Source organism: Saccopteryx bilineata, chromosome 3 (genome assembly GCF_036850765.1).
Source record: "Saccopteryx bilineata isolate mSacBil1 chromosome 3, mSacBil1_pri_phased_curated, whole genome shotgun sequence".
NCBI lineage: Eukaryota > Metazoa > Chordata > Mammalia > Chiroptera > Emballonuridae > Saccopteryx > Saccopteryx bilineata.
In genome coordinates this window covers 298311472-298336730 of record NC_089492.1, presented here as the reverse complement: position 1 = coordinate 298336730, position 25259 = coordinate 298311472, and the positions used below count along the sequence as shown (strand labels likewise).

Genomic DNA, 25259 nt, shown 5'->3' with positions numbered 1-25259 from the left:
TTTAAAATCATATATGTAAAACAAAAACTTTGTTTGGTTTTTGGAAACCAGAACAGATTAATTGTATTCCCCAAAATTTAAGTGGGGAAATTCTCTTTGACATACAAGGATATTGAGTCACGAGCTCGGCCAGGAAACAAATTAAACTTGAGTGTCAAGGTAACACTATATATAAATAACAAAAAAAAATTGTGGTAGATTAGTTCTGTATATATTAATATTTTTTCTTCTAACCACTCTGCTAAAATTTTTGAGGCTTTTATTAAATTTAAATGATCAAAACAATACCTTCCATATCTTACCAGTATTCTTTTAAAGAAAAAATCTTTGATTCCTGGATTTTGATACAAGGTCATGTTGTCTTCAGACGGCATAGCTAAAAGATACAAAATATGACAGTTATGACACAAGGTAAATGGATATACCAGCAAGTATTCACGAAATTACATTTTAAGTTGCCAAAGGCAGGTTAAGAGTAAAAGGCAAGACCAAGAAAGGTAACAATGAAGAAAGTCCCATCAGTGAGGAATAAAAATTTACATCTACTCCTAACAATATCTGCTAAAACACCCGAGCACACAAGGCTGATGTGGTAAGAATATTCCCAATTGGGAGAGAAGATGGCAGCGGAGTAGGTGGATGCACAGACGCCCAGCTCTCAACACCAAACTGGAATACAAATCAATTTAGAAAAAATCAGCATGAAAAACCAACACTGAACTGCAAGAACAGCTCTCAAAAACCAAGGAGCAAAGAGGAAGCCACAATAATCCTGGTAAGGAGTGCCTGAATCTCCTCTTCTTACAGGAAGGGAAGGAGGGGGGTGAGGCTGAGAGCCCAGAGAGGATTTCACAGAGGAAAAAGAGCAGAAACTACTGCTCACAGCCACTTACCTGGCAACCAGGGAGCAAGGTGGGTTGAAAAGACCAGCTTATCTCCCAAGTGGAAAAGACAGGGAGAGGGACAGACTGTGAGGGGCTAAGGTATGCAAGAAACAAAATAAAAAAGCTGACTCATTCGTGCTGGAGGCGGCCATAGCTGGGGGAGGGACTGAACCTTTCACAAAACAGAGCTGAAGTGCTTCCGGATCAGAGATCTCCGGACATCTATCCAGCTCCAATCAGCACAACAAGACACAGCTGAAAACAAGAAGTGGGGAGGAGGGGCAGTAACTCAGGTCTCCATGGAGATCTGAGATACACCTCCCCCTACTGAAGCTGAGAGAAAAAACCCTGCCCCCAGTGAGATTAGTTGGAGGAAGAGACCTTCAGCGTCTCAGGTTACACCCACAGCATTCCTGGATACAGTTTCAAGGAAGCCCCCTGCTGAGATCAGTTAACAAGACTATCACCTGTTAAGAAAACAAACAAATCAAGACTTCAAAGCTGCCCAAATCCGAAAGTGGATTACAAATAATAGCTGATACCAACCCACGAAGACCTAAAAATAACACAACTGAAAACTGGAGGCAGACAACACCAAGCCTAGACTCAATCAACTCTACAAATAATAAAAAAAAAGAAGATGAGAAGACAAAGGAGTGCAATCCAAATGAAACCACAAGAGACACCTTCAAGAGATGAACTGAGTGATATGGAAATAATCAAACTTCCAGATGCGGAGTTCAAAATAATGATTGTAAGGATGCTTAGGGATCTTAGAACAACAATGGAGGGGCAGTTTGAAAACCTAAATAAAGAAATAGCAAGTATAAAAAAGAATCAGTTGGAGACGACAAATACAATATCAGAAATAAAGACCACAATGGAAGGAATTAAAAACAGGATAGATAGAGCAGAGGATCGAATCAGCGAGTTAGAGGACAACTGGAATGAAGGCATGAAAGCAGAGAAGAAAAGAGAAAAAAGACTCAAAAAGTCAGAGGAAACTCTTAGAGAGCTCTGTGACAACATGAAGAGAAGTAACATCCGCATCACAGGGGTTCCTGAAGAAGAAGAAAAAGAACAAGGGATAGAGACATTGTTCAATCATATCATAGCTGAAAACTTCCCTAAATTAATGCAAGAGAAACTCTCACAAGTCCAAGAAGCACAGAGGACTCCATTAAAGAGAAACCCAAAGAAACCTACACCAAGACACATCATAATTAAAATACCAAAGCTAAGCGATAAAGAGAAAATATTAAAAGCTGCAAGAGAAAAAAAAGTTATCACCTACAAAGGAGCCCCCATAAGGATGACATCTGACTTCTCAACAGAAACACTTGAGGCCAGAAGGGAATGGCAAGAAATATTCAAAGTAATGCAGAACAAGAACCTACAACCAAGACTACTTTATCCAGCAAGGCTATCGTTTAAAATTGAAGGAGAAATAAAAAGCTTCCCAGACAAAAAACAACTCAAGGAATTCATTACAACCAAACCAATGCTGCAGGAAATATTAAGGGGCCTGGTGTAAACAGATAAAGTGGGAAAAGAATACAGAAAAAAAAAAAAAAAAGGAATACAACTTTAAAGAAGAAAATGGCAATAAACAACTACATATCAATAATAACCTTATATGTAAATGGATTAAATGATCCAATCAAAAGACATAGGGTAGCTGCGTGGATAAGAAAACAGGACCCATACATGTTGTCTACAAGAGACACACCTTAGAACAAAAGACACACACAGATTGAAGGTAAAAGGATGGAAAAAAACGTTTCATGCAAACGGAAATGAAAAAAAAGCTGGGGTAGCAATACTTATATCAGACAAATTGGACTTTAAAACAAAGGATATAGTAAGAGATAAAGAAGGCCACTACATAATGATAAAGGGAGTAATCCAACAGGAAGATATAACTATTATAAATATCTATGCACCTAATATAGGAGCACCCAAATATATAAAGCAGACTTTGATGGATTTAAAGGGCGAGATCAACAGCAATACTATAATAGTAGGGGATTTCAATACCCCACTAACATCACTAGATAGATCCTCAAGAAAGAAAATTAACAAAGAAACAGCAGACTTATTGGAAACACTAGATCAACTCGATTTAATAGATATCTTCAGAACCTTTCACCCTAAAGCAGCAGAATATACATTCTTTTCAAGTGCTCATGGTACATTCTCTAGGATAGACCACATGTTAGGGCACAAAAGTGCTCTCAACAAATTTAAGAAGACTGAAATCATATCAAGCACTTTCTCCAATCACAACGGCATGAAACTAGAAATGAATCACAGCAGAAAAGCTCAAAAATTCTCAAACACATGGAAACTAAATAGCAGGGTGTTAAATAATGAATGGATTAAGAATGAGATCAAAGAAGAAATAAAGAAATTCCTAGAAACGAATGACAATGAGCATACAACAACTCAAAATTTATGGGACACAGCGAAAGCAGTGCTGAGAGGGAAGTTCATAGCACTACAGGCACACTTTCAGAAGCTAGAAAAAGCTCAAATAAACAACTTAACCCTGCATCTAAAAGAATTAGAAAAAGAACAGCAAGTAAAGCCCAAATGTAGTAGAAGGAAGGAAATAATAAAGATCAGAGCAGAAATAAATGACATAGAGGCTAAAGAAACAATACAGAGGATCAATGAAACTAGGAGCTGGTTCTTTGAAAAGGTAAACAAGATTGATGAACCTTTAAGTAGACTCACCAAGAAAAAGAGAGAGAGGACTCAAATAAATAAAATTAGAAATGAGAGGGGAGAAATAACAACTGACACAACAGAAATACAAAATATTGTAAGAAAATACTATGAAGAACTGTATGCCAAAAAACTAGACAACCTAGATGAAATGGACAAATTCCTTGAAACGTACAATCTTCCAAAAATCAATCTGGAAGAATCAGAAAACTTAAACAGACCGATTACACCAAAGGAGATCGAAACAGTTATCAAAAAACTCCCAACAAAGAAAAGTCCGGGGCCCGATGGCTTCACAACGGAATTCTACCAAATATTCAAAGAAGAACTAACTCCTATCCTTCTCAAACTATTTCAAAAAATTCAAGAGGAAGGAAGACTTCCAAACTCCTTTTATGAGGCGAGCATAATTCTGATTCCAAAAACAGGCAAAGACCACACAAAGAAAGAAAATTATAGGCCAGTATCTCTGATGAATATAGATGCTAAAATCCTCAACAAAATATTAGCAAACCGGATCCAACAATATATGGAAAAAATCATACACCATGATCAAGTGGGATTTATTCTGGGGAGGCAAGGCTGGTACAATATTCGTAAATCAATCAATGTGATTCATCACATAAACAAAAAGAAGGAGAAAAACCATATGATAATTTCAATAGATGCAGAAAAAGCATTTGATAAAATCCAGCACCTATTCATGATCAAAACTCTCAGCAAAGTGGGAATACAGGGAACATACCTCAACATGATAAAAGCCATCTATGAGAAACCCACAGCCAACATCATACTCAATGGGCAAAAATTAAAAGCAATACCCTTAAGATCAGGAACAAGGCAAGGGTGCCCCCTTTCACCACTCTTATTTAACATAGTCCTGGAAGTCCTAGCCACAGCAATCAGACAAGAAGAAGAAATAAAAGGCATTCAAGTTGGAAAAGAAGAAGTAAAACTATCATTATTTGCAGATGATATGATATTGTATATAGAAAACCCTAAAGTCTCAGTCAAAAAACTACTGGACCTGATAAATAAATTCAGCAAAGTGGCAGGATATAAAATCAATACTCAGAAATCAGAAGCATTTTTATACACCAACAATGAACAGTCAGAAAGAGAAATTAAGGAAACAATCCCCTTCACAATTACAACCAAAAAAATAAAGTACCTAGGAGTAAACTTAACCAAGGAGACTAAAGACTTGTACTCGGAAAATTACAAAACATTGATAAAAGAAATCAAGGAAGATACAAACAAGTGGAAGCATATACCGTGCTCATGGTTAGGAAGAATAAACATCATTAAAATGTCTATATTACCCAAAGCAATTTATAAATTCAATGCAATACCAATTAAAATACCAATGACATACTTCAAAGATATAGAACACATATTCCAAAAATTTATATGGAACCAAAAAAGGACACGAATAGCCTCAGCAATCTTAAAAAAGAAGAATAAAGTGGGAGGTATCACACTTCCTGATATCAAGTTATACTACAAGGCCATTGTACTCAAAACAGCCTGGTACTGGCATAAGAACAGGCATACAGATCAATGGAATAGAACAGAGAACCCAGAAATAAACCCACAGTTCTATGGACAACTGATATTTGACAAAGGAGGTAAGGAAATACAATGGAGTAAAGACAGCCTCTTTAACAAATGGTGTTGGGAAAATTGGACAGCTACCTGCAAAAAAATGAAACTAGATCACCAGCTTACACCACTCACAAAAATAAACTCAAAATGGATAAAAGACTTGAATGTAGGCCGTGAAACCATAAGCATCTTAGAAGAAAACATAGGCAGTAAGCTCTCCGACATCTCTCGGAGCAATATAGTTGCTGATTTATCTCCACGGGGAAGTGAAATAAAAGACAGGTAAACAAATGGGACTATATCAAACTAAAAAGCTTTTGCACAGCTAAAGACAACAAGAACAGAATAAAAAGACAAACTACACAATGGGAGAACATATTTGACAATACGTCTGATAAGGGGTTAATAACCAAAATTTATAAAGAACTTGTAAAACTCAACACCAGGAAGACAAACAACCCAATCCAAAAATGGGCAAAAGAGATGAATAGACACTTCTCCAAAGAGGACATACAGATGGCCAATAGGCATATGAAAAAATGCTCAACATCACTAATCATTAGAGAAATGCAAATTAAAACCACAATGAGATATCACCTTACACCAGTCAGAATGGCGCTTATCAACAAAACAACACAGAATAAGTGCTGGCGAGGATGTGGAGAAAAGGGGACCCTCCTGCACTGCTGGTGGGAATGCAGACTGGTGCAGCCACTGTGGAAAACAGTATGGAGATTCCTCAAAAAACTGAAAATCGAACCGCCTTTTGACCCAGCTATCCCACTTTTAGGAATATACCCCAAGGACACCATAGAAAGGCTCGAAAAGGAGAAATGCACCCGCATGTTTGTGGCAGCATTGTTCACAATAGCGAAGATCTGGAAACAGCCCAAGTGTCCGTCAGAGGACGAGTGGATTAAAAAACTTTGGTACATATATACTATGGAATACTACTCAGCCATAAGAAATGATGACATCGGATCATTTACAATAACATGGATGGACCTTGACAACATTATACGGAGTGAAATAAGTAAATCAGAAAAAAAACTGAGATGAATCCATACATAGAAGGGACATAAAAATGAGACTCAGAGACATGAACAAGAATGTGATGGCAACAGGGGCGGGGGGGTTGGGGGAGGGGGAGGGGGTGAAGAAGGAGAGAGGGGTTAGGGGAGGGGAGGGGCACAAAGAAAGCCAGATAGAAGGTGACAGAAGACAATTTAACTTTGCGGGAGGGGTATACAGCACAATCAAATGTCAAAATAATCTAGAGATATTTTCTCTCAACATATGTACCCTGATTTATCAATGTCACTGCATTAAATTTAATAAAAAATATATTAATATTAAAAAAAAAAAAAGAATATTCCCAATTACCAGTTTCTTCCTAAGAAACAGAAACTATAGTACTGCATGCTCAGTGAACTGGCGGCTTTGCTTCTTCCTGAAATATCGTTTCTGTTTTGCATAATAAAGTGCCAAGAGAATGGCAGTACATGGGGAATGTACTGTAATGACCATTTCTTAAGAAGTAATTGTTCAAGCACATAGAGACTGCAGTATTGACAGATATCAAAAACAGAAACAGCATGACCAGTGGTGGTGCAGTGAATAGTGTCAACCTGGGATGCTGTGCTGTGGTATCAGGTCTCAATCCCTAAGCTCTCTGGCCTATGACCTCATTTCCCTTGAGTGCAGGCTCAAATGATTAAGAGCAAGAATACCAGGCCTGATGAGGTGGTGGCACAATAAATTGAGTGTTGGCTGAGATGGTGAGGAACCAGGTCCAAAGTCCCAAGGTCGCCGGCTAAAATGTTGGCATACCTGTTTAACAGTGGGCTCACTGGCTTAAGAGTGCAGTGGTACCTTGAGATACAAACAGAACAACATATGAATTTTTTAAGATACGAGCTGCAACTCGGTCCGTATTTTCGTTCGAGATCCGAGCAAAATTCCTATACATGTCATGATTCGGTAAGCTGCCGCTAGTTAGCACGTTGGCACATGAGTCCATTATCGGCAGTTTGATATACGAGTTGACTGACTTACGAGCTTGTTTACAGAACAAATTAAATTTGTATCTCAAGGTATCACTGAATCTATGCCTGGTAGGTCACTGGAATAGATATGACCCATGGTTACTGGCTTCAACCCCAATGCACTGGCATAAGCAAGAAGTAAGTGGCTCAGGTTGAACTCCCCAACAAGGCACATATATGAAAGCAATCAATAAACAACTAATGTGCCCCAATTATAAATTGATGCTTTTCTTCTCGCTCTGTTTCTGACTGTCTCTCTCGCTCTCTCACTAAGAAAATAAATAAGACAGAAAAAGAGAAAATAATGTCAAGGCTGCCACTTCAGCATAATAGGATCATCATGATTATATCACTACTAGCTTGATACCAAGGTCAATAGTTTGTGCAAGCTATCACTCACTGCCTCAGCTGAAGACACCCAGGCAAGGCACATATAAGAAGTAGTCAATGAACAACTAACTAAAGTTACTCAACTATTAGTTGAAGCTTTTCATCTTTCTCCCTTGCTTACTCTCAGTAAAAGAAAACAACAGAGTTGTCATCTTAAAACGAAGAAAGTAAGATCAGGGTCACGTAAAATAAAGAACAAAAATATATATCAAGAACGTGAATATAAATATTAAAAAATAAATGGATGATAAAAATGAAATCATAGCATTTACAGAAGCATGTACAAGCATAGAAGATATTGTGCTAAGTGAGATAAGTCTGGCAGAGAAACATATGTACCATATGATGTCAGTTATATTTGGAATGTAAAGAACAATATAAATGAACAAACAACCAGAAAGATATTCACAGGTACAGTAAATAGAGTTAAAGCTGTCAGAGGGCAGGGGAGTTGTAAGACTGAGACAAAATGTTGAAGCACTTGAGAAGAACACACTGGTAGCTACAGAACAGTCATGGGATGTAAAATGCAGCGTGGGGACTATAGTAAATATCATAATACGGTATTAACTATGCTGGGTCCTGGAAATATCACGGGGAATACTTTCAGATTTTATAAAGTATATTAAAGTCTAACCATTATCCTGTACATCTGAAACTAGTTCAAATTAATACGAATGAAAAAGAAAATGCAAACCAAGAACAGAAAATTAATCTGAAGAATTTTGAAAATTATATAAAAGTTTCAGTGATTAAAAATCACTATATTAAAAATCACAATATTAACTATAATTTTTAAATGAGTATACCCTCAAACAGAAAATAGTTTGCATCATGACACTCTAGAGCAAAAACATTTCTTAGACAATGTATTCAAATCATTAAAAAAATAACTGCAAAGTATAATTGTAATAAAGATATTTAAATGACATGAGAAAGTTATTCTGGTTTACTCTATTTCACCTAAGCTTATAAAAATGTGTAGGTTGTAATTCACCTAAAAACATAATCTTTATTTCTAAATAAAAAAAGCATCAGAAAGTTCTGAAATATGGACAGACTAATCTAATCTTTAAACATTTCAGATACAGCACACTATAAGAAAAAAACATGCTGACAAAGTAAATGAAAAACCTCATCATTGCTTTTCCCTGAAATAAACTTGAATTAAGGAACAAAGCCACTTCCTAAATATGAAGTGCCCAATAATGCTGTATCCCACTTCTTACCAAAGAACAATTCTGCGTCTTGTACTAGCACTTGTGAATCCATAAGCACAAATATGACAAAAATCTCATTAAAAAGTGAAAACAGAAAAAGTCAGTCAGGGGCAGCCCTCAAGTGCACAAAAAGAATTACAGAATGACAGTGACGATGAAAGCAGGTAACAGTGGACACTTTCCTACCTGCTGGGCAATACTTCAAGGTTGCCTATGACAGTCATTATTGAAGTATTCTGTGAGATTCGGAGAGATATGAAATTACACTATTGTGCAGAATTAAAAAATACAGACTAAAATATTTTTTCCAAGTTAAAGGATGAGAGACAGCCTAGTGCATGCACCTCAATGTGATCCACCTGAAAACCCCCATCTGGGTTGTTGATTTATCCATCTGGGGCCAGGTTGCAACTGACCTATTTTTAGTGCTTGAGGTGCAGATAACACAGAGCCATCCTCTGTGCCCAGGGATAATACACTGAAACCAAACAAGACATGGCTTCAGGAGGGAAAAAGAGACAGTGAGAGAAAAGGGTGAAGAATCAGATGGTCACGTCCCCTGTATGTCCTGAGTGGCATCCATCCCAGGATATCTATATGGTAAGCCGATGACCTCCCACTGAACCAAAGTGCCAAGGCTGAGACCAGAATTTGTAACGATAATTCATACTAAGCAGAAGAAGAATTTGAATTAAAACAAAATCTGAACATCCCACTTTGGGGATATGCTTTGTGTTGTGATGAAATCATTGAGTCTATACTTTGTACGGTCTTGTGCGAAATGTCCATAGGATTAGAAATGATAAAACTGACCCAAACAGGCAGTGGTGCAGTGGATAGGGCACAGAATGAGCACACAGAAGACCCACGTTTAAAACCTCTTTAACAACTGAGCTGTGATAGCGCAGTGGATAAAGCATCAACCTATAACACTGAGGTTGCCGGTTTGAAACCCTGGGCTTTCCGGGTCAAGGCAAATACGGGATTTAATGCTTCCTGCTCTTCCCCTTTTTCTCTCTTTCCTGTATCTCTAAATGAATAAATAAAATCTAAAAAAATAACAAAACACTCAAGGTCACCAGCTTGAGTATGCGATTGCTGGCTTGATCATGGGATCACAGATACAACCCCATGGTTGCTGGCTTGATGCCAAAACGTTGCTGGCATGAGCACGGGGGTTACTCGCTCTGCTGTAGCCTCCCAGTCAAGACACATATGAGAAAGCAATCAAAGAGCAGGTAAGGTGCCACAAAAAAGAATTAATGCTTCTCATCTCTCTCCTTTCCTGTCTATCCCTATCTGTCCATCTCTATCTCTGGCAAAAAGAAAAAAGAAAAAAATAATACATCTGAAAACAAGGCATCTGTCCCCAGCATTCCTAAAATTTCTGCACCCAATTTGAGAATCTCAACCATTTCTGTGAAAAATGCCAAATGAGAAAAAAAAGCTTATCATGTAATTCCTCAGGTGCATGCATAGGTTTTCTGTGATGCCCAAAGCTATGGAAGAGGAGTCATCATGGCAGCCCTCAGTCCATGGGGAAGACTTGGACCCCACTGCTAATGTGATGATGGAGGTCACGAGAGCAAAAGCAGAGTCCTGAGAGGATGTCAGAACTCAGGATGTGTTAGCAACCAGGATAAATCTGGGCCTCTCACAGCCCTTTCCACTGCAGCAGCTTCCCAACCACACTGTAAGGTCTGGCCTCCTCCGTGACCTTTAGATCTCTCACCTGTGTCATCTGCTTCCTCATCCCACCTACCTGGGTGGAAGGATACTGTCATTTTCCTTCCCAGCTCCAATTTCTAATTCACTTTTTGCCCAAGTAAGAAGACATGGTACAATATAACAATGTTCCAGGAAATAACTTTTAAAATAACATTTTCTGAGAGCACCTTAATCATTCTAGACCAGTGGTCCCCAACCCCTGGGCCACGGACCGGTACCGGTCCATGGGCCATTTAGTACCGGTCCGCAGAGAAAGAATAAATAACTTACATTATTTCCACTTTATTAATATTTAAGTCTGAATGATGTTTTATTTTTTAAAAATGACCAGATTCCCTCTGTTACATCTGTCTAAGACTCACTCTTGACGCTTGTCTCGGTCACATGATAAATTTATCCGTACCACCCTAAAGGCCGGTCTGTGAAAATATTTTCTGACATTAAACCGGTCCGTGGCCCAAAAAAGGTTGGGGACCACTGTTCTAGACAACATGTAAGTTTTCATATACTGAGTTCTAATTAATGTGCATCATGAAGCCTTTGTTTCTACACCAGCAAACCCTCATATTTGTTCCCTGATGGCAGAACTCTAAAACCTAACCTGCAGGGCAGAAGCTCCCATGTAATGTTCCCCCTAATGAACAGAAGAAAAAGCTGCAGGTAGAGAATAAACTCAGGAAGGAAGTCATCCTCACCCAGGGAGACCAGGTTCCTGTAGTTCTCCAACATCACATCTGTGTACAGTTTCCGCTGAGCTGGGTCCAGGCATTCCCACTCCTCCTGAGAGAAATCTACAGCCACATCCCTGAAGGTCAATGGTTTCTGGAAGAAAAGACACATTAACAGAGGTCTGCAATCTGAGTTCATAATCCCATCCAACAATAAAACCGGGTTAGAACTGGTTTTGTCCTAAGAGAAATGACCCAGTAAGATCGTTTTCCCCCAGCAATATATAGTTTTTCTAAATGTGTGTGAGAAAGAGGGTCACACAAACTAGTTTGAGAGAGATGAGACTGTGGGACTTCTTACTTTTTCATTAACTACTTTCTGATATGTGCCTTGGCCCTAGCTGAGCCAGTGACCCGTTTCTCAAGCCAGCAAGGTTTGGCCTCATACCAGTAACCACGGGGTAATATCTATAAGCCCACACTCCAGGAAGGGACCCTGGGTTGAAATCAGTGACCTCAGGGCTTTAAATCTGGGTCCTCAGTGTCCAGGTCACTGCCTTATCTACTGTGCTACTTCCTGGTCAGGTAATACGCTTTCTAAAAAATTTTTTATCGTCCTTTGTTTCCTTAATTTTTCACACAGTAATTTTCTCTTATTCTCTATCATTGAGTAACAAGGATTACACATGTCCATAAATCCACTATATAGACTTGGCTTTCCAAGAATATAAATTTTAAAATTAAGACATCACTGTGATCTGGTAGGTCAGCTGAATAAAGCATTCTCCTGAAATACCAATGTGGCAGGTTCAATTCCTGCTTAAGCACATACAAGAAATCAACCAATTAACTAATAAGGGAAATAGCAAGCTCATGGCTTTTCTCTCCTCTCTCTCAAATTAATCAATAGAATTAACGCATCAGCATAGGCATGTGGATTTGTCAGTGCTGTATGTGATCACTCATGATCAGTTGTGTATATTTTTTCAGGTGGAAAAGTCACAATGAGTTGGAAGTGTAAGTACTTCTTCAATTTTGACATGGGACAACAGTGAACTGCTGTTTTCTAAAAATGCTGATTCTCACTCAGGAGTTCTGAGATGGGGCCTGTGTTTCCACACAGCTAACAAGCTCTCTTTTTACCAGTGACACCAATGTCTCCAGTCCACGTGCCACACTCCTGAATAGCACAGAGAAAACACAAGGGAAAATGCATACATGACTGTGAGCTAAAATTTTAATGGAATTTCTTGTTCTCAAGGAATAGGATGCATAGCAACCACTAATTTACCATATGTGATTTTAGAACAAGGTATTTCTTCCCTTGCTGTGGGATTGCTTTGTGAAACATACAGTGAAGTGTAGACCTTGAGTTTTATTTCAAATGTAATCTACGTTTCCTAAAAAAGTAGAAACACTGGCCAATTCTCATAAGAAACCTCATCAACATCTATTGAAGGTCCTATCACTGATAATAACCAAAATATCTTAAGAAGAAAAAAAATACCTCAAATAATGTTAACATGTTATGCACAAAGACATAACAGAAGAACTAGGTACAATTTCAAAGAGATAGAACCTGACCTTTGGTGGTGCAGTGGGAAAAACGTCAACCTGGAACACTAAGGTTGCCGGTTCAAAATCCTGGGCTTCCCTAATCAAGGCACATATGAAGTTCATGCTTTCTGCCTTGTTCTCTCTCTCCTCTTTAAAATAAATTTATAAAAATCTTAAAAATAACATAAAATGATAGAAAATAAAATGAAGATACTGTGATTCTGTTGTTTCATGAATCACTTGTGAATGATACTTTTTTGTGTGTAACAGAGAGAGAGACAGAGGGACAGACCAGAGAAGAGAGAGATGAGAAACATTAGTTCTTTGTTGCTTCTCCTTCATTGTTCCTTGATTGCTTTCTCATATGTACATTGATGGAGGAGCTACAACAGAGCGAGTGACCCCCTTACTCATCCCTTAGGACAAGCCAGGAACCTTAGCTTTCAAATCAGAGAACTTTAAGTTTAAGCATAAGACCATTATAGGTTATGTCTATGATCCCGCGCTCAAGCCAGTGACCTCAAAGTTTCAAACCTGGGTCCTCTGTGTCAGCAATGCTCGTTTTTAATAAACACAGTAGCAAGAAGAACATCCATGAAAATTAAGAAGAATTTAAAGCAAGTGACTTTTTGTCTCTAATTTCTTTGAAAATTTTTATACACATTTGTGAAAAATTATCTGCTGTGACATTGTAGGCACACAACATGAATAAGAAAATTATCTGAATATGATCATTAGGGAATAGTAATGTTTCCAAATGTCCTCCACATGTTCTGTTCCAGAGAAGGTGCATTTCCTTAATCCTGTCACAGAGTTGATACTGCAGCCACATGAACCTACAGTCTACTTTCCCTTTTTATTGATGCTCGAGCCTCTGACCCATCCTCGTAAGGTTGTTGGACACAGTTGACTTCCCACGTTGATGTCACAAAGGGGATATTTCTAGTATTTGAAAGTTATTAGAGAGTAATGGTAGCATGAGAGATTCCCCTAATCTCTTCCTTTGAAATTTCAACAAATTGAACAGTTGTAACACAGTGAAGTAACCCCAGCTGGCCTCACAGTGCACCTGAAAGATCCCCACACTGAATGGACTGAAGGTGTGCCGAGTTGAAAGGGTGGCAGATGATAAAACTCCTTCGCAGTCAGCTCTGAAGGGGAAAGAAACCGGCTGGACCAGGTTTTTCTTTCTTTTTCTTTGCTGTTCTATGGGAAGGAAGTAGGGCCATGCTGCCTGGGTCTTGTTTCCCTTTCAAGGAAGAGTTAAATCCGCAGTGTCTTAGCCTCCTTCAGATGGGAGAGGCAGAGAGGCTGAGAGGCAGAGGAGGAAGTGCTGAACTGAGGGGTGTAGACGGGATGGCCTGGGATCAGGGTCCTGGCCACACTTCCCGTGGTCTGCCTGCAGCCCACTCTCTACACCGAGACAAAGTGCAGTGCCCCAGCCTCCCAGATGCCAACTCGCTCACCTCACAGGTAGAAAGTGTGGCAGTGGCAGACCCAACTGGTAGCTCTCCAGAGCCACTCTCTCCCGAGATGTACTCCACATCGGGTCCCCTGGTTTCTTGAGTCATGGGGAGGAGTGCCCAGAGACCTCAAATCGCCACTGCTAAAACCTAAAGCCACAAAACCTTAAAGCCATAAAGCAAAAGCTATAAAACCCTCACTACACACCACAACCATCACTGACTGCAACCCTGCCAGCATCATTAACAGGAAGGTCGCAGTAGAGTTCTGCCCAAGAATCTCAGAGTCAAAACTTGCACTACAACAACACTTCCTGGAAGAAAACAATAACCTCACAAACCTAAAAAAATTATACATATATATATTTTTTTTGTATTTTTTTTTCTGAAGTTGGAAATGGGGAGGCAGTCAGACTCCTGCATGCGCCCGACCGGGATCCACCCGGCAAACCCACCAGGGGGTGATGCTCTGCCCATCTGGGCTGTTGCTCTGTTGCATCCAGAGCCATTCTAGCGCCTGAAGCAAAGGCCATAGAGCCATCCTCAGTGCCCGGGCCAACCTTGCTCCAATGGAGCCTTGGCTGCAGAAGGGGAAGAGACAGAGAGGAAGGAGAGGGGCACCTGTCTGTGTGCCCTGGCTGGGAATCGAACCTGAGACCCCTGCACGCCAGGCCGATGCTCTACCAGAGCCAACCGGCCAGGGCTATATATATATTTTTTTTTCTACTTTTATTTACTTTGTTTTTTCATTTACCCATTTAAATTTTATTATCTTTAACTTTTATATATATTTTTTTCCAGCTGACTTTTTTTTATATATATTTTTGCTCTGTACTTTGGTATTTCCTTTTACTTATGATTATGTTTAAAATTTTTATATTTTTCATGGCTTTTTATCAATTTTAATTTTTCATTTTTTAGTTGTTTCTTGTTAGCGTTCTTAACAATACCACTGCCAAATGGATCAAGAAAGAAGAAATTTAAGACCATGCATACAGAAGAAAGAGATGTAGAGTTCAGGTAACAAAAAATCTCCAGGGAAAAAAATCTCAACTACATGGAAATCTTGGAGTTAAAAAACAGAATTCAAAATTGAATTTATAAAAAAACTCAATGAGTTGCAAGAAAACACTAATAGGCAAATTAATGAGCTCAAAACAAATTAATGAACAAAATGAGTTCTTCACCAATAAAACTTAAACTCTATAAAAAAAAATCAAACAAAGCTGAAGAATCCAATATATAAATTGAAAAATAAGGTAGCAAGTTTAGCTAATACAACAGGCCAGAAAGAGGAATCAGTAACATCGAAGACAGGCAAATAGAGATACTACAGAGAGAAGACACTCATGAATTTAAAAAAACAAGAGAGCACCACAAGAACTGACTACCTCCATCAGAAAGGGTAATATGAGGCCTGAGCAGGTAGTGATGCAGTGGATTGTGATTCAGACTGGGATGCAGAGGACCCAGGTTTAAAACCCCAAGGTCACTGGTTTGAGCCCAGGCTCACGAACTTGACCATAGGCTTGTTGGCTTGAGCCTGGGATTATAGATAAGACCCCATGATTACTGGCTTGAACCCAAAAGTTGCTGGCTTGAAGCCCAAACTCACTGGCTTGACCAAAATGTCACTCGCTCTGCTGTAGGACCCCCATCAAGGCACATATGAGAAAGCAATCAATGAACAATAAAGGAGCCGCAACAAAGAGCCACAACAAAGAATTGATGTTTCTCATCCCTCCCTTCCTGTCTGTCCCTGTATGTCCCTCTTTCTGTAACAATAAAAAAAGTAATGGTATCACTTTTTGCAGATGATATGATCCTGCATATAGAATAACCAAGGCTTTGGCCAGTTGAATCAGAGGTAGAGCCTGTGGATTGTCTGGGTTCAATTCTTTGTCAGGGCACACAGGAGACATGCCCTTCTGTTTCTCCACCCTTACCCTCTCACTCATCCACCTATTCCCCTCCTGCAGCCATGGCTCTATTGGAGCAAGTTGGACTGGCCACTTCAGATGGCTCTGTGGCCTCTGCCTTAGGAACTAAGAGGAGCTTCGTTGATAAGCAATGGAACTATGCCCCAGATGGGCACGGCATCATCCTCTAGTGGGCTTGCTGGGTAGATCCCAGTCAAAAGCATGCATGAGTCTGTCTCGGCCTCCCTTCTTCTCACTGAAAAAGAATAAAAGAAAGAAGAAAAAAGGAAAGACCCAAAGACTCCACCAAAAAAATATTAGAAACAATAAAGCGATACAGTAATGTCACGGGATACAAAATCAACATACAAAACTCTACTACTTTCATATATGCCAATAATCAAACTCCAGAAAATGAACTAAAAAAATAATCCCCTTTACAATTGCAACAAAAAATAAAATAAAATATCTTAGGATAAACTTAATAAATGATATATAAGATCTATATATAGAAAACTACAAAGCATTAGTAAAAGAAATGGAAAAGGACAAAATAAAATGGAAATATGATATATTCCACGTTCATAAATTGGAAGAATGTAATAGTTAAAATGGCCATATTACCCAAAGCAATATACAGATTTAACATCATCCCCATCAACATCCCTGTCATTTCTTAATGAAATGAAACAAAAATATCATCAGGTTTGTATGTAATAATAAAAGACCCAGCATAACAAAACCAATCATGAGGGGAAAAAAAGCCAGAATTATTACAATACCTTATTTCAAATTAAACTACAGAGCCATGATAACCAAACCTGGTAGTATGGGCAGAAAAATAGCCACACAGTCCAATGCGGAAAAAATCAAGAGCCCAGAAATAAAACCATGTATGGACAAATAAATCATCTCTGTCAAAGGAGCCAAAAACACACAATGGAGAAAGGAAAGCCTCTTCAATAAATGGTGCTGGGAAAATTGGACAGCCACATGCAAGAGAATGAAACTTTTTTGTCCCCCTGCAGAAAAAGTAATTCAAAACAGATCAAAGGCCTTAAGCCTTGGCCGGTTGGCTCAATGGTAAAGCGTTGGCCCAGCATGTGGAAGTCCTGGGTTTGATTCCAGGCCAGCACACACAGGAGAAGCACCCATCTGCTTTTCTACCCTTCCCCCTCTCCTTTCTCTATCTCTCTCTTCCTCTCCCACAGCCAAGGCTCCACTGGAGCAAAGGTGGCCCAGGCGGTAAGGATGGCTCCATGGCCTCCGCCTCAAGCGCTAGAATGGCTCCAGTTACAATGGAGCAATGCCCTAGATGGGCAGAGCATTGCTTCCTAGTGGACTTGCTGGGTGGATCCTAGCCAGGGGCGTATAAGAGTCTATCTCTCTGCCTCCTCACTTCTCACTTCAAAAAATACAAAAACAAAAAACCAGGTCAAAGACATAAATAGAAGAACTGAAACAGTAAATTACATAGAACAAAACATTCTAAACTCATAGACCTTGATCATATAGAACAATTTATGACTTTGACCCCAATGGAAAGAAAAGTAAAGGATAAAATGAGTAAGACTATATCAAACTATAAAGCTTCTACAAAGCAAAACTAACTGGAAACAATGTAGATAAGCACCCAATGAAATGGGATATGATACTTGCAAACAACAGCTTCAAATAGGGGTTAATATCCAAAATATCAGGTCTACTGGAAAGTTCTGTCCATTTCTATCACAAGTTTCGACACGTAAGCACATGTTTATTTGGCGCATGTATGCCTCTCTATTTTTATCACTTAATGTATACATACTGACGTAGCAAATTAACTAAAACAAAGTTGATTCACGTTAGTCTTATGTGTGAAGCAATAGTGTACCCATGGCTACTGATAAAGTTCATTTACGCCACTGTAATTTTTACGAATTTCAACAAGGAATGATATAGAAGCATGTAGAAATTTATTGAAAGTGTTTGGTGAAGGTACAGTTTCTGATAGGACATGCAGAAGACAGTTTGAAAAATTCAAAACAGGTGATTTTGACCTTTCCGATAAGCCATGTTCTGGGCGACCATCTGTGATCAATGACGATGTTGTTAAGACCATGTTGGAGCAAGATCCTTTTCTGACAACATCGGAGATTGCAGAAAGGCTTAATTCAGCTCAGCAAACTATTTCAGACCATATTCGGAAGACAGGATTGGTGTGGAAATATTCAAGATGGGTGCCACATGAATTAAGTCAGAAGAATTTGGATGATCGAGTCGTCATATGCACATCTCTGCTTGCTCAGAACAAAATTGAGCCCTTCTTGAACCGGATGATAACTGGGGATTAACAGTGGATTACCTACGAAAACATCGTAAGGAAAAGGGCATACTGTGAACCCGGAAAACCTAGCCCTTCCACCTCTAAACCAAATTTGACTCTGAATAAGAGAATGTTGTGTATATGATGGGACATTCGAGGACCAATACATTATGAGCTTTTAAAACCGAATGAAAAGCTCAATTCAGAGAAGTATTGTCAGCAACTAGATAATTTAAAGACAGCAGTCCAAGAAAAGAGGCCAGCGATGTTCAATAGGAAGAACATCATACTGCATCATGATAATGCCAGGCCACATGCTGCTTTGGGGACTCGTCAAAAAATTACAGAACTAGGCTGGGAAATTCTGTCGCAGCCACCATATTCTTTGGACTTAGCACCCTCCGACTATCACTTGGTTTTGTCCTTACAAAATTTTTTGAAGGGCAAAAAATTCAAAAATGAAGAAGATATCAAACAAGCACTGGTTCAATTTTTCACATCAAAAGATAAAAACATTTTTCAAAAATGGGATATACAAATTGCCCTCATGCAGGCAAGAAATCATTAATAGTAATGGCAACTTTATATTATTTAATAAAGTTTATTGACGGTAAGAAAAATTTGTATTTTGTTTTTTCCAAAAATGGACAGAACTTTCCAGTAGACCGTATATATAAAGACCTCACAAAGCTTAGCAACAAACAAGCAAAAAATCCAAATAAGAAATAGGAGAGGGCCCTGGAGAGCGTCGGCCTGGCATGTGGGAGTTCCGGGTTCGATTCCCGGCCAGGGCACACAGGAGAAGCGCCCATCTACTTCTCCACCCCTCCTCCTCTCCTTCCTCTCTGTCTCTCTCTTACCCTCCCGCAGCCAAGGCTCCATTGGAGCAAAGATGGCCCAGGCACTGAGGATGGCTCTGGTCACAACAGAGTAATGCTCCAGATGGGCATGCCAGGTGGATCCCGGTCAGGCGCATGCGGGAGTCTGTTTGACTGCCTCCCCGTTTCCAACTTCAGAAAAATACAAAAAAAAAAAAAAAGAAAGAAATAGGAGAGGATCTGACATACACTCCTAAGAAGACATACAAATGACCAACAGATACATGAAACAATGCTCATCTTCACTAGCTATTTTGAGAAATGCAAATCAAAACTACAATCACATACCACCTCACACCTGTTAGATTGGCTACTGTCAACAAGACACGTAATAACAAGTAATGGAGAGGGTACAGAGAAATAGGAACCCCCATTCACTGCTGATAGGAATGTAAACTATAACAGCCATTGTGGAAGAAAAATGAAGATTCCTCAAAACATTAAGAATAGAACTACCATGACCCAGCAATCTCTCTACTGGATATCGACCCCAAAAACTCAAAAACATTCATACCTAAACAAAAATGCAGCCCCATATACATCGCCATGTTAATCACAGTGGCCAAGACATAAAAACAACCAAAGTGGCCCTGGCCGGTTGGCTCAGTGGTAGAGCGTCAGCCTGGCGTGCAGAAGTCCCAGGTTCGATTCCCGGCCAGGGCACACAGGAGAGGCGCCCACCTGCTTCTCCACCCCTCCCCCTCTCCTTCCTCTCTGTCTCTCTCTTCCCCTCCCGCAGTGAGGCTCCATTGGAGCAAAGATGGCCAGGGCGCTGGGGATGGCTCCTTGGCCTCTGCCCCAGGCGCTAGAGTGGCTCTGGTCGCAACAGAGCGACGCCCCGGAGGGGCAGAGCGTCGCCCCCTGGTGGGCGTGCCGGGTGGAACCTGGTCGGGCGCATGCGGGAGTCTGTCTAACTCTCTCTCCGCGTTTCCAGCTTCAGAAAAAAATTAAATAAATAAAAAACAACCAAAGTGTCCTTCGATAGAGGATAGGATAAAGATGATGTAGTACATATTCAATATATACAACGGATTACTGCTCACCATAAGAAATGATATAGTGTCATCTATGTCAACATGAATGGACCCTGAGAACATTATGCTGAGTGAAAAAGTGTATCAACAAAAGTTAAGAACTGTTTTTACCTAGAGGTGGGATGTAAAACTGATACCTATGGACATAGATAGATAAAAGTGGTTGGCAGGAGAAGGGGTGTGCAGGGGAGAAGAATAAGGGGAGGGGTGCGGGACAGGGTATAAAGAGGAAGGACAAATATGAGGTGACACAAAATAATTTGACTCCGGGTGATGGGAATACAATATAATCAATAGTTCAAATGCTGTGGAGGTGTTTACATGAAACCAATGTACTCTTGTTGATCAATGTCACCCTGTTAAGTTTAATTTTCTAAATAGTAATAAAAGCCTGACCAGACAGTGGCACAGTAGAAAGAGCGTCGAATTGGGATGTGGAGGACGCAGGTTCGAGACCCCGGGGTCGCCAGCTTGAGCGTGGGCTCATCTGGTTTGAGCAAAACTCACCAGCTTGGACCCAAGGTCACTGGCTTGAACAAGGGGTCACTCTGTCTGCTGTAGCCCCACGGTCAAGGCACATATGAGAAAGCAACCAGTGAACAACTAAAGTGCTGCAACAGAAAACTGATGATTGATGCTTCTCATCTCTCTCCGTTCCTGTCTGTCTCTCCCTACCTATCCCTCTCTCTGTCTCTCTAAAAAAAAATAAATAAATAATAATAATAATAAGTGATTAATTCACAGTGGGAATTGTTCATGCCCTTAGGGAACGTGGATGGAGAGGAGGCACAGAAGGCTCTGGGACAAAGGAGGGAAGTAGGTAAGCGGCTGACCCTGACAATTAAAAATGCCTGGGCCCCGGGCCAGATAGCTCAGTAGGTTAGAGCATGGCCTTAAAGTACAGTGGTTGCTGCTTTGATCCCTGCCGGGGCACATACAATAACAGGTCAATGTTCTCACCTCTCTCTCTCACTCTCTTCGTGCCTCTAAAATTAATAAAATAAACATTAAAAAAAAGAATGGAACAGCCTGACTGTGGTAACAGAGTCAATAAATCGTCAACCTGGGATGCTGAGGTTGCTGTTTCGAAGCCCAGGGTTTACCCAGTCAAGGCACATATGGGAAGCCACTACTAGGAGTTGATAGTCCCAACTTCTCCCCCCTTTCTCTGCCTCTCTCCTTCTCTCTCCCCTCTATCTAAAACCAAAAAATGAAATAAAAAAATAAGTAATCAGAAACAACCGCAGTAGGCAGGAATATCAAAAGTGGAGAACTACAGGTTGCAGGTCTTAAATCCACTGAAGTTAGGAGGAAAAGCAAACACTGTCTCTGAGCAGGACACATCGCTTACCTGAGAAGCAGCCATTCTGTCCTGTTCTGGCTCCTGCTTGTTTTCTCAGGTGACAATATGTTGAGGAGTCCAGTCTGTATTTCGAGAATGTGCCACCAGTGTCCACACAGACCCTTTATCCACTTCCACCACACTCACAGACAGAAGGACCTGGAAATGCTGAGAAGACCATGTTCTCCTGTCCTTCCTCACTGGAGTCAGCACAGAAGTGCTCCTGCAGGGAGACCACACTGTATTATTTTCCTGTCTTCACCTGTCTGTCCTCCCTCAGACATCCACACATTCCCACAGCAATGAGAACGGACGCTGCTCTCCTGAACGCCCAAACCCAACACAGCACCGCGTCACCTCCCCTGACCATCCCTGCTCCCCACTCTCACTAATGCATCCCAGGTACACTCTCCTCTCTGGAGCATGTCTGTGCCTCCCCACTCACCTTTGTCTGTCTCTCTTATAAGATTCAAGGGTTCATCTTTTGCCTCTGAAACCTGAGTTCCACAAGCCCGCTGTACTTCTGTGACTTATTTTTTTTGATAGGACGGAGAGGCGGACAGATAGGTGCAGACATGCTGTCAGACAGAGAAATGAGAAGCATCAATTCTTCATTGTGGCTCTTTAGTTGTTCCTTAATTGCTTTCTCATATGTGCCTGGAGGAGGAAGGGGGGGATACTAAGCAGAGTGAGTAACCCCTTGCTCAAGCCAGCTAACTTTTGACTCAAGCCAGCAACCCTAGTGTCATATGTATAAATATATATGATCACACACTCAAGCTGGCAACCCAGTGCTCAAGCCAGTGACCTCAGGATTTCGAGAGTGGGTCCTCTTCACCACAGTCTAACTTTTATGCACTGCGACACCAACTGGTAAGGCTACTTCTGTGACTTCTAAATAAAATTTATCATATGAAAAACAAAAACAGAAAACAAATTCTTCAAGGATCCTTCCTGCTAATCCCCTGGATCACCTTATGAAAACAACAATGCTAACTGACTTGCGGTGGCACAGTGGATAAATTGTCCACCTGGAACACTGAGGTCACTGGTTCAAAACCCTGGGCTTGCCTGACCAGACAGGGGCGAAGTGGATAGAGCGTCGGACTGGGATGTGGAGGACCCAGGTTCGAGACCCCGAGGTCGCCAGCTTGAGCGCAGGTTCATCTGGTTTGAGCAAAGCTAACCAGCTTGGACCCAAGGTCGCTGGCTCGAGCAAGGAGTTACTCGGTCTGCTGAAGGCCTGCGGTCATGGCACATATGAGAAAGCAATCAATGAACAACTAAAGTGTCACAACGCGCAACAAAAAAACTAATGATTGATGCTTCTCATCTCTCCGTTTCTGTCTGTTCCTGTCTATTACTCACACTGACTCTAGAAAGAAAAAAAAAGCAAAACAAAAAACCCTGGGCTTGCCTGATCAAGGCACATATGGGAGTTGATGCTTCCTGCTCCTCCCTCCCTTCTCTCTCTTGCCCTAGCTACTCTCTAAATTGAATAAATAAAGAATTAAACTGGTGTTTCCCAACGTGGGGCCCACGCCCCACAGGGGGGCAATTCGGTAGTTAAGGGGGGCAATTTGAAAATGGACTCGACACGACTTTAACTCTTTTGCCCCGGGCCATTTAAATGCAATGCTAGATATCAGTGCCAAATTTAACAAAAAATGAAATTCTTAAATAATTGCGGTAAATAATTATTAAGTATAATTTCGTTTGACGAGACCAAAATATCAACTGGGTGATTGGCGTAGTCAAGTAAACTTCGTCCTGGGTTCAACGCGGAGCATTCAGTTGGTGTTAATTTGAAATAAGTGTCAGTCAAAACTGTTGTAAAAGCTCGTTGATTTAATAAATATACATATATATATATTGTATAGATATAATTGGTAAGTATTTGATTTTATTTTTATCAATATTAAACTCTTTATTAAGTACTTCTTGCATTGGGGCTAGAAAGCAATAATATTTTATAAATATTATTGGGGCTATAATAGTGCATGCATGACAATTTTAATTTTAGAAGCATAACTTTCCAGAAAATTTTGTCAAGTGGAAAAAATATAGATACCTTTTGATTTGTGGTGGTAGTGTAGTAAATGTGTTATATACAATTAAGTAAATATGAGTTTTTAGTATACATTTACTCTATGTCACATTGAATATATTTTAACACATATTTTAATATTAGTTTTTAATTGATCTTATTTTTGTTTCTTATAGCCCATAGTAAAATGAGTGGTGCAAGCAAGAAAAAAACTCGTCAATATTCAGAGGAATATTTAAAATTTGGGTTCATACCCGCTGTTCACGATGAGCGGATTCCTTTTTGTCTTTTATGCCAGCAATGCTTGACCAAAGAATCAATGAAACGAGGTCGTCTTGAGGCGCATTTGAAGGCGAAACATAGTGCTCATATTAATTCAGATTTGAGTTACTTTATAACTTTAAAGAAAAAATTTGAAAAAAGAACATTAAAGTCTCTATTTACTGCTCATACTTCAACTAATAATCGTGTTCTTGAGGCTAGTTATCAAATTTCTTTATTCATCACTAAAACTGGAGAAAATCACACTATAGGAGAGAATTTAATAAAACCATCAATATCAGCATTTCTTAAAATGGTTCTTAAAAAAGATGACAAAGATGTAAAAGCTATGCCACTCAGTAACAATTCTGTTAGCAGAATAGACGAAATAAGTGAGGATATTGAAAAACAACTTATTGAAAAGCTGAAAACAAGAAAATTCTCCTTGCAAATGGATGAATCAACTTTGAGAGACAGTGAGGCAGTATTGATAACTTACGTAAGATATATTGATAAAGGACATTTTGCTGAATGTTGTTCTGTAAAAGATTAGAAAGCACCACTACCTCCAAAGATATATATAATAAGCTAAAAAACTACTTAGATGTCAATGATATACCAATGAAAAATATAACATCTTGTGCTGCAGATGGTGCTCCCAATATGATGGGCAAGAAAAATGGCTGCTTAAAATTGATGAAAGATGCAAATCCAGAAATGATTCTTGTGTATTGTGTTATTCATAGGAAAAACTTGGTAGCTAAAAACATCTCGCATGTTCTGAATGAAGTATTACATACAGTAATAAAGTGTGTTAATGCTATTAAAGCTAGTGCCAAATGTGAGCGTCTTTTCAAGCTATTTTGTGAAGAACAAAATGAAGACCATGTGAGACTTTTACTTCATACTGAAGTAAGATGGCTATCTAAAAGAAACTGTTTGAAAAGATGTATGGAACTGTTTGATACTCTTAGTGATTTTTTAAGCGACAAACCTGAAATGAAGTATCTGTTAACAATAGATGGTAAAGCATTTGTGAGTTATTTAGCCGATATCTTTGAAAAACTAAATATATTAAATAAGCAACTTCAAGGAATAAAACTCTTGTCGATGCAAAAGCAAAGATATTTGGTTTCATTACCAATATTGAGTTATGTCAGAAACATATTAACAACAAAACTTTAAA

General features: G+C 39.7%; 2 protein-coding genes across 9 annotated transcripts in view; one reads left to right on the top strand and one right to left on the bottom strand.

The window, feature by feature from the left end:
- The window catches only part of LOC136331893 (zinc finger protein 420-like), a 123226-nt gene that overhangs the window by 3795 nt on the left and 94172 nt on the right, over positions 1–25259 (bottom strand). Inside the window, exons 2-6 of one of the 8 annotated variants that reach the window (XM_066271053.1) lie at positions 24067–24210; positions 22211–22343; positions 21775–21988; positions 11295–11421; positions 303–376 (exon numbers count right to left, since the gene is read on the bottom strand). In XM_066271053.1, coding sequence (XP_066127150.1) covers positions 303–376; positions 11295–11421; positions 21775–21789 — 216 coding nt within the window. In that variant the 5' untranslated portion in view covers positions 21790–21988; positions 22211–22343; positions 24067–24210. Of the gene's footprint in view, positions 1–302; positions 377–11294; positions 11422–16233; positions 16463–21774; positions 21989–22210; positions 22423–24066; positions 24211–25259 lie in introns of all 8 variants that reach the window. The other 7 variants (XM_066271054.1, XM_066271059.1, XM_066271055.1 and 4 more) reach the window with 7 other exon arrangements.
- LOC136331889 (zinc finger protein 420-like) overlaps positions 1–25259 on the top strand; it is a 143092-nt gene that overhangs the window by 61591 nt on the left and 56242 nt on the right. The window lies entirely within an intron of this gene.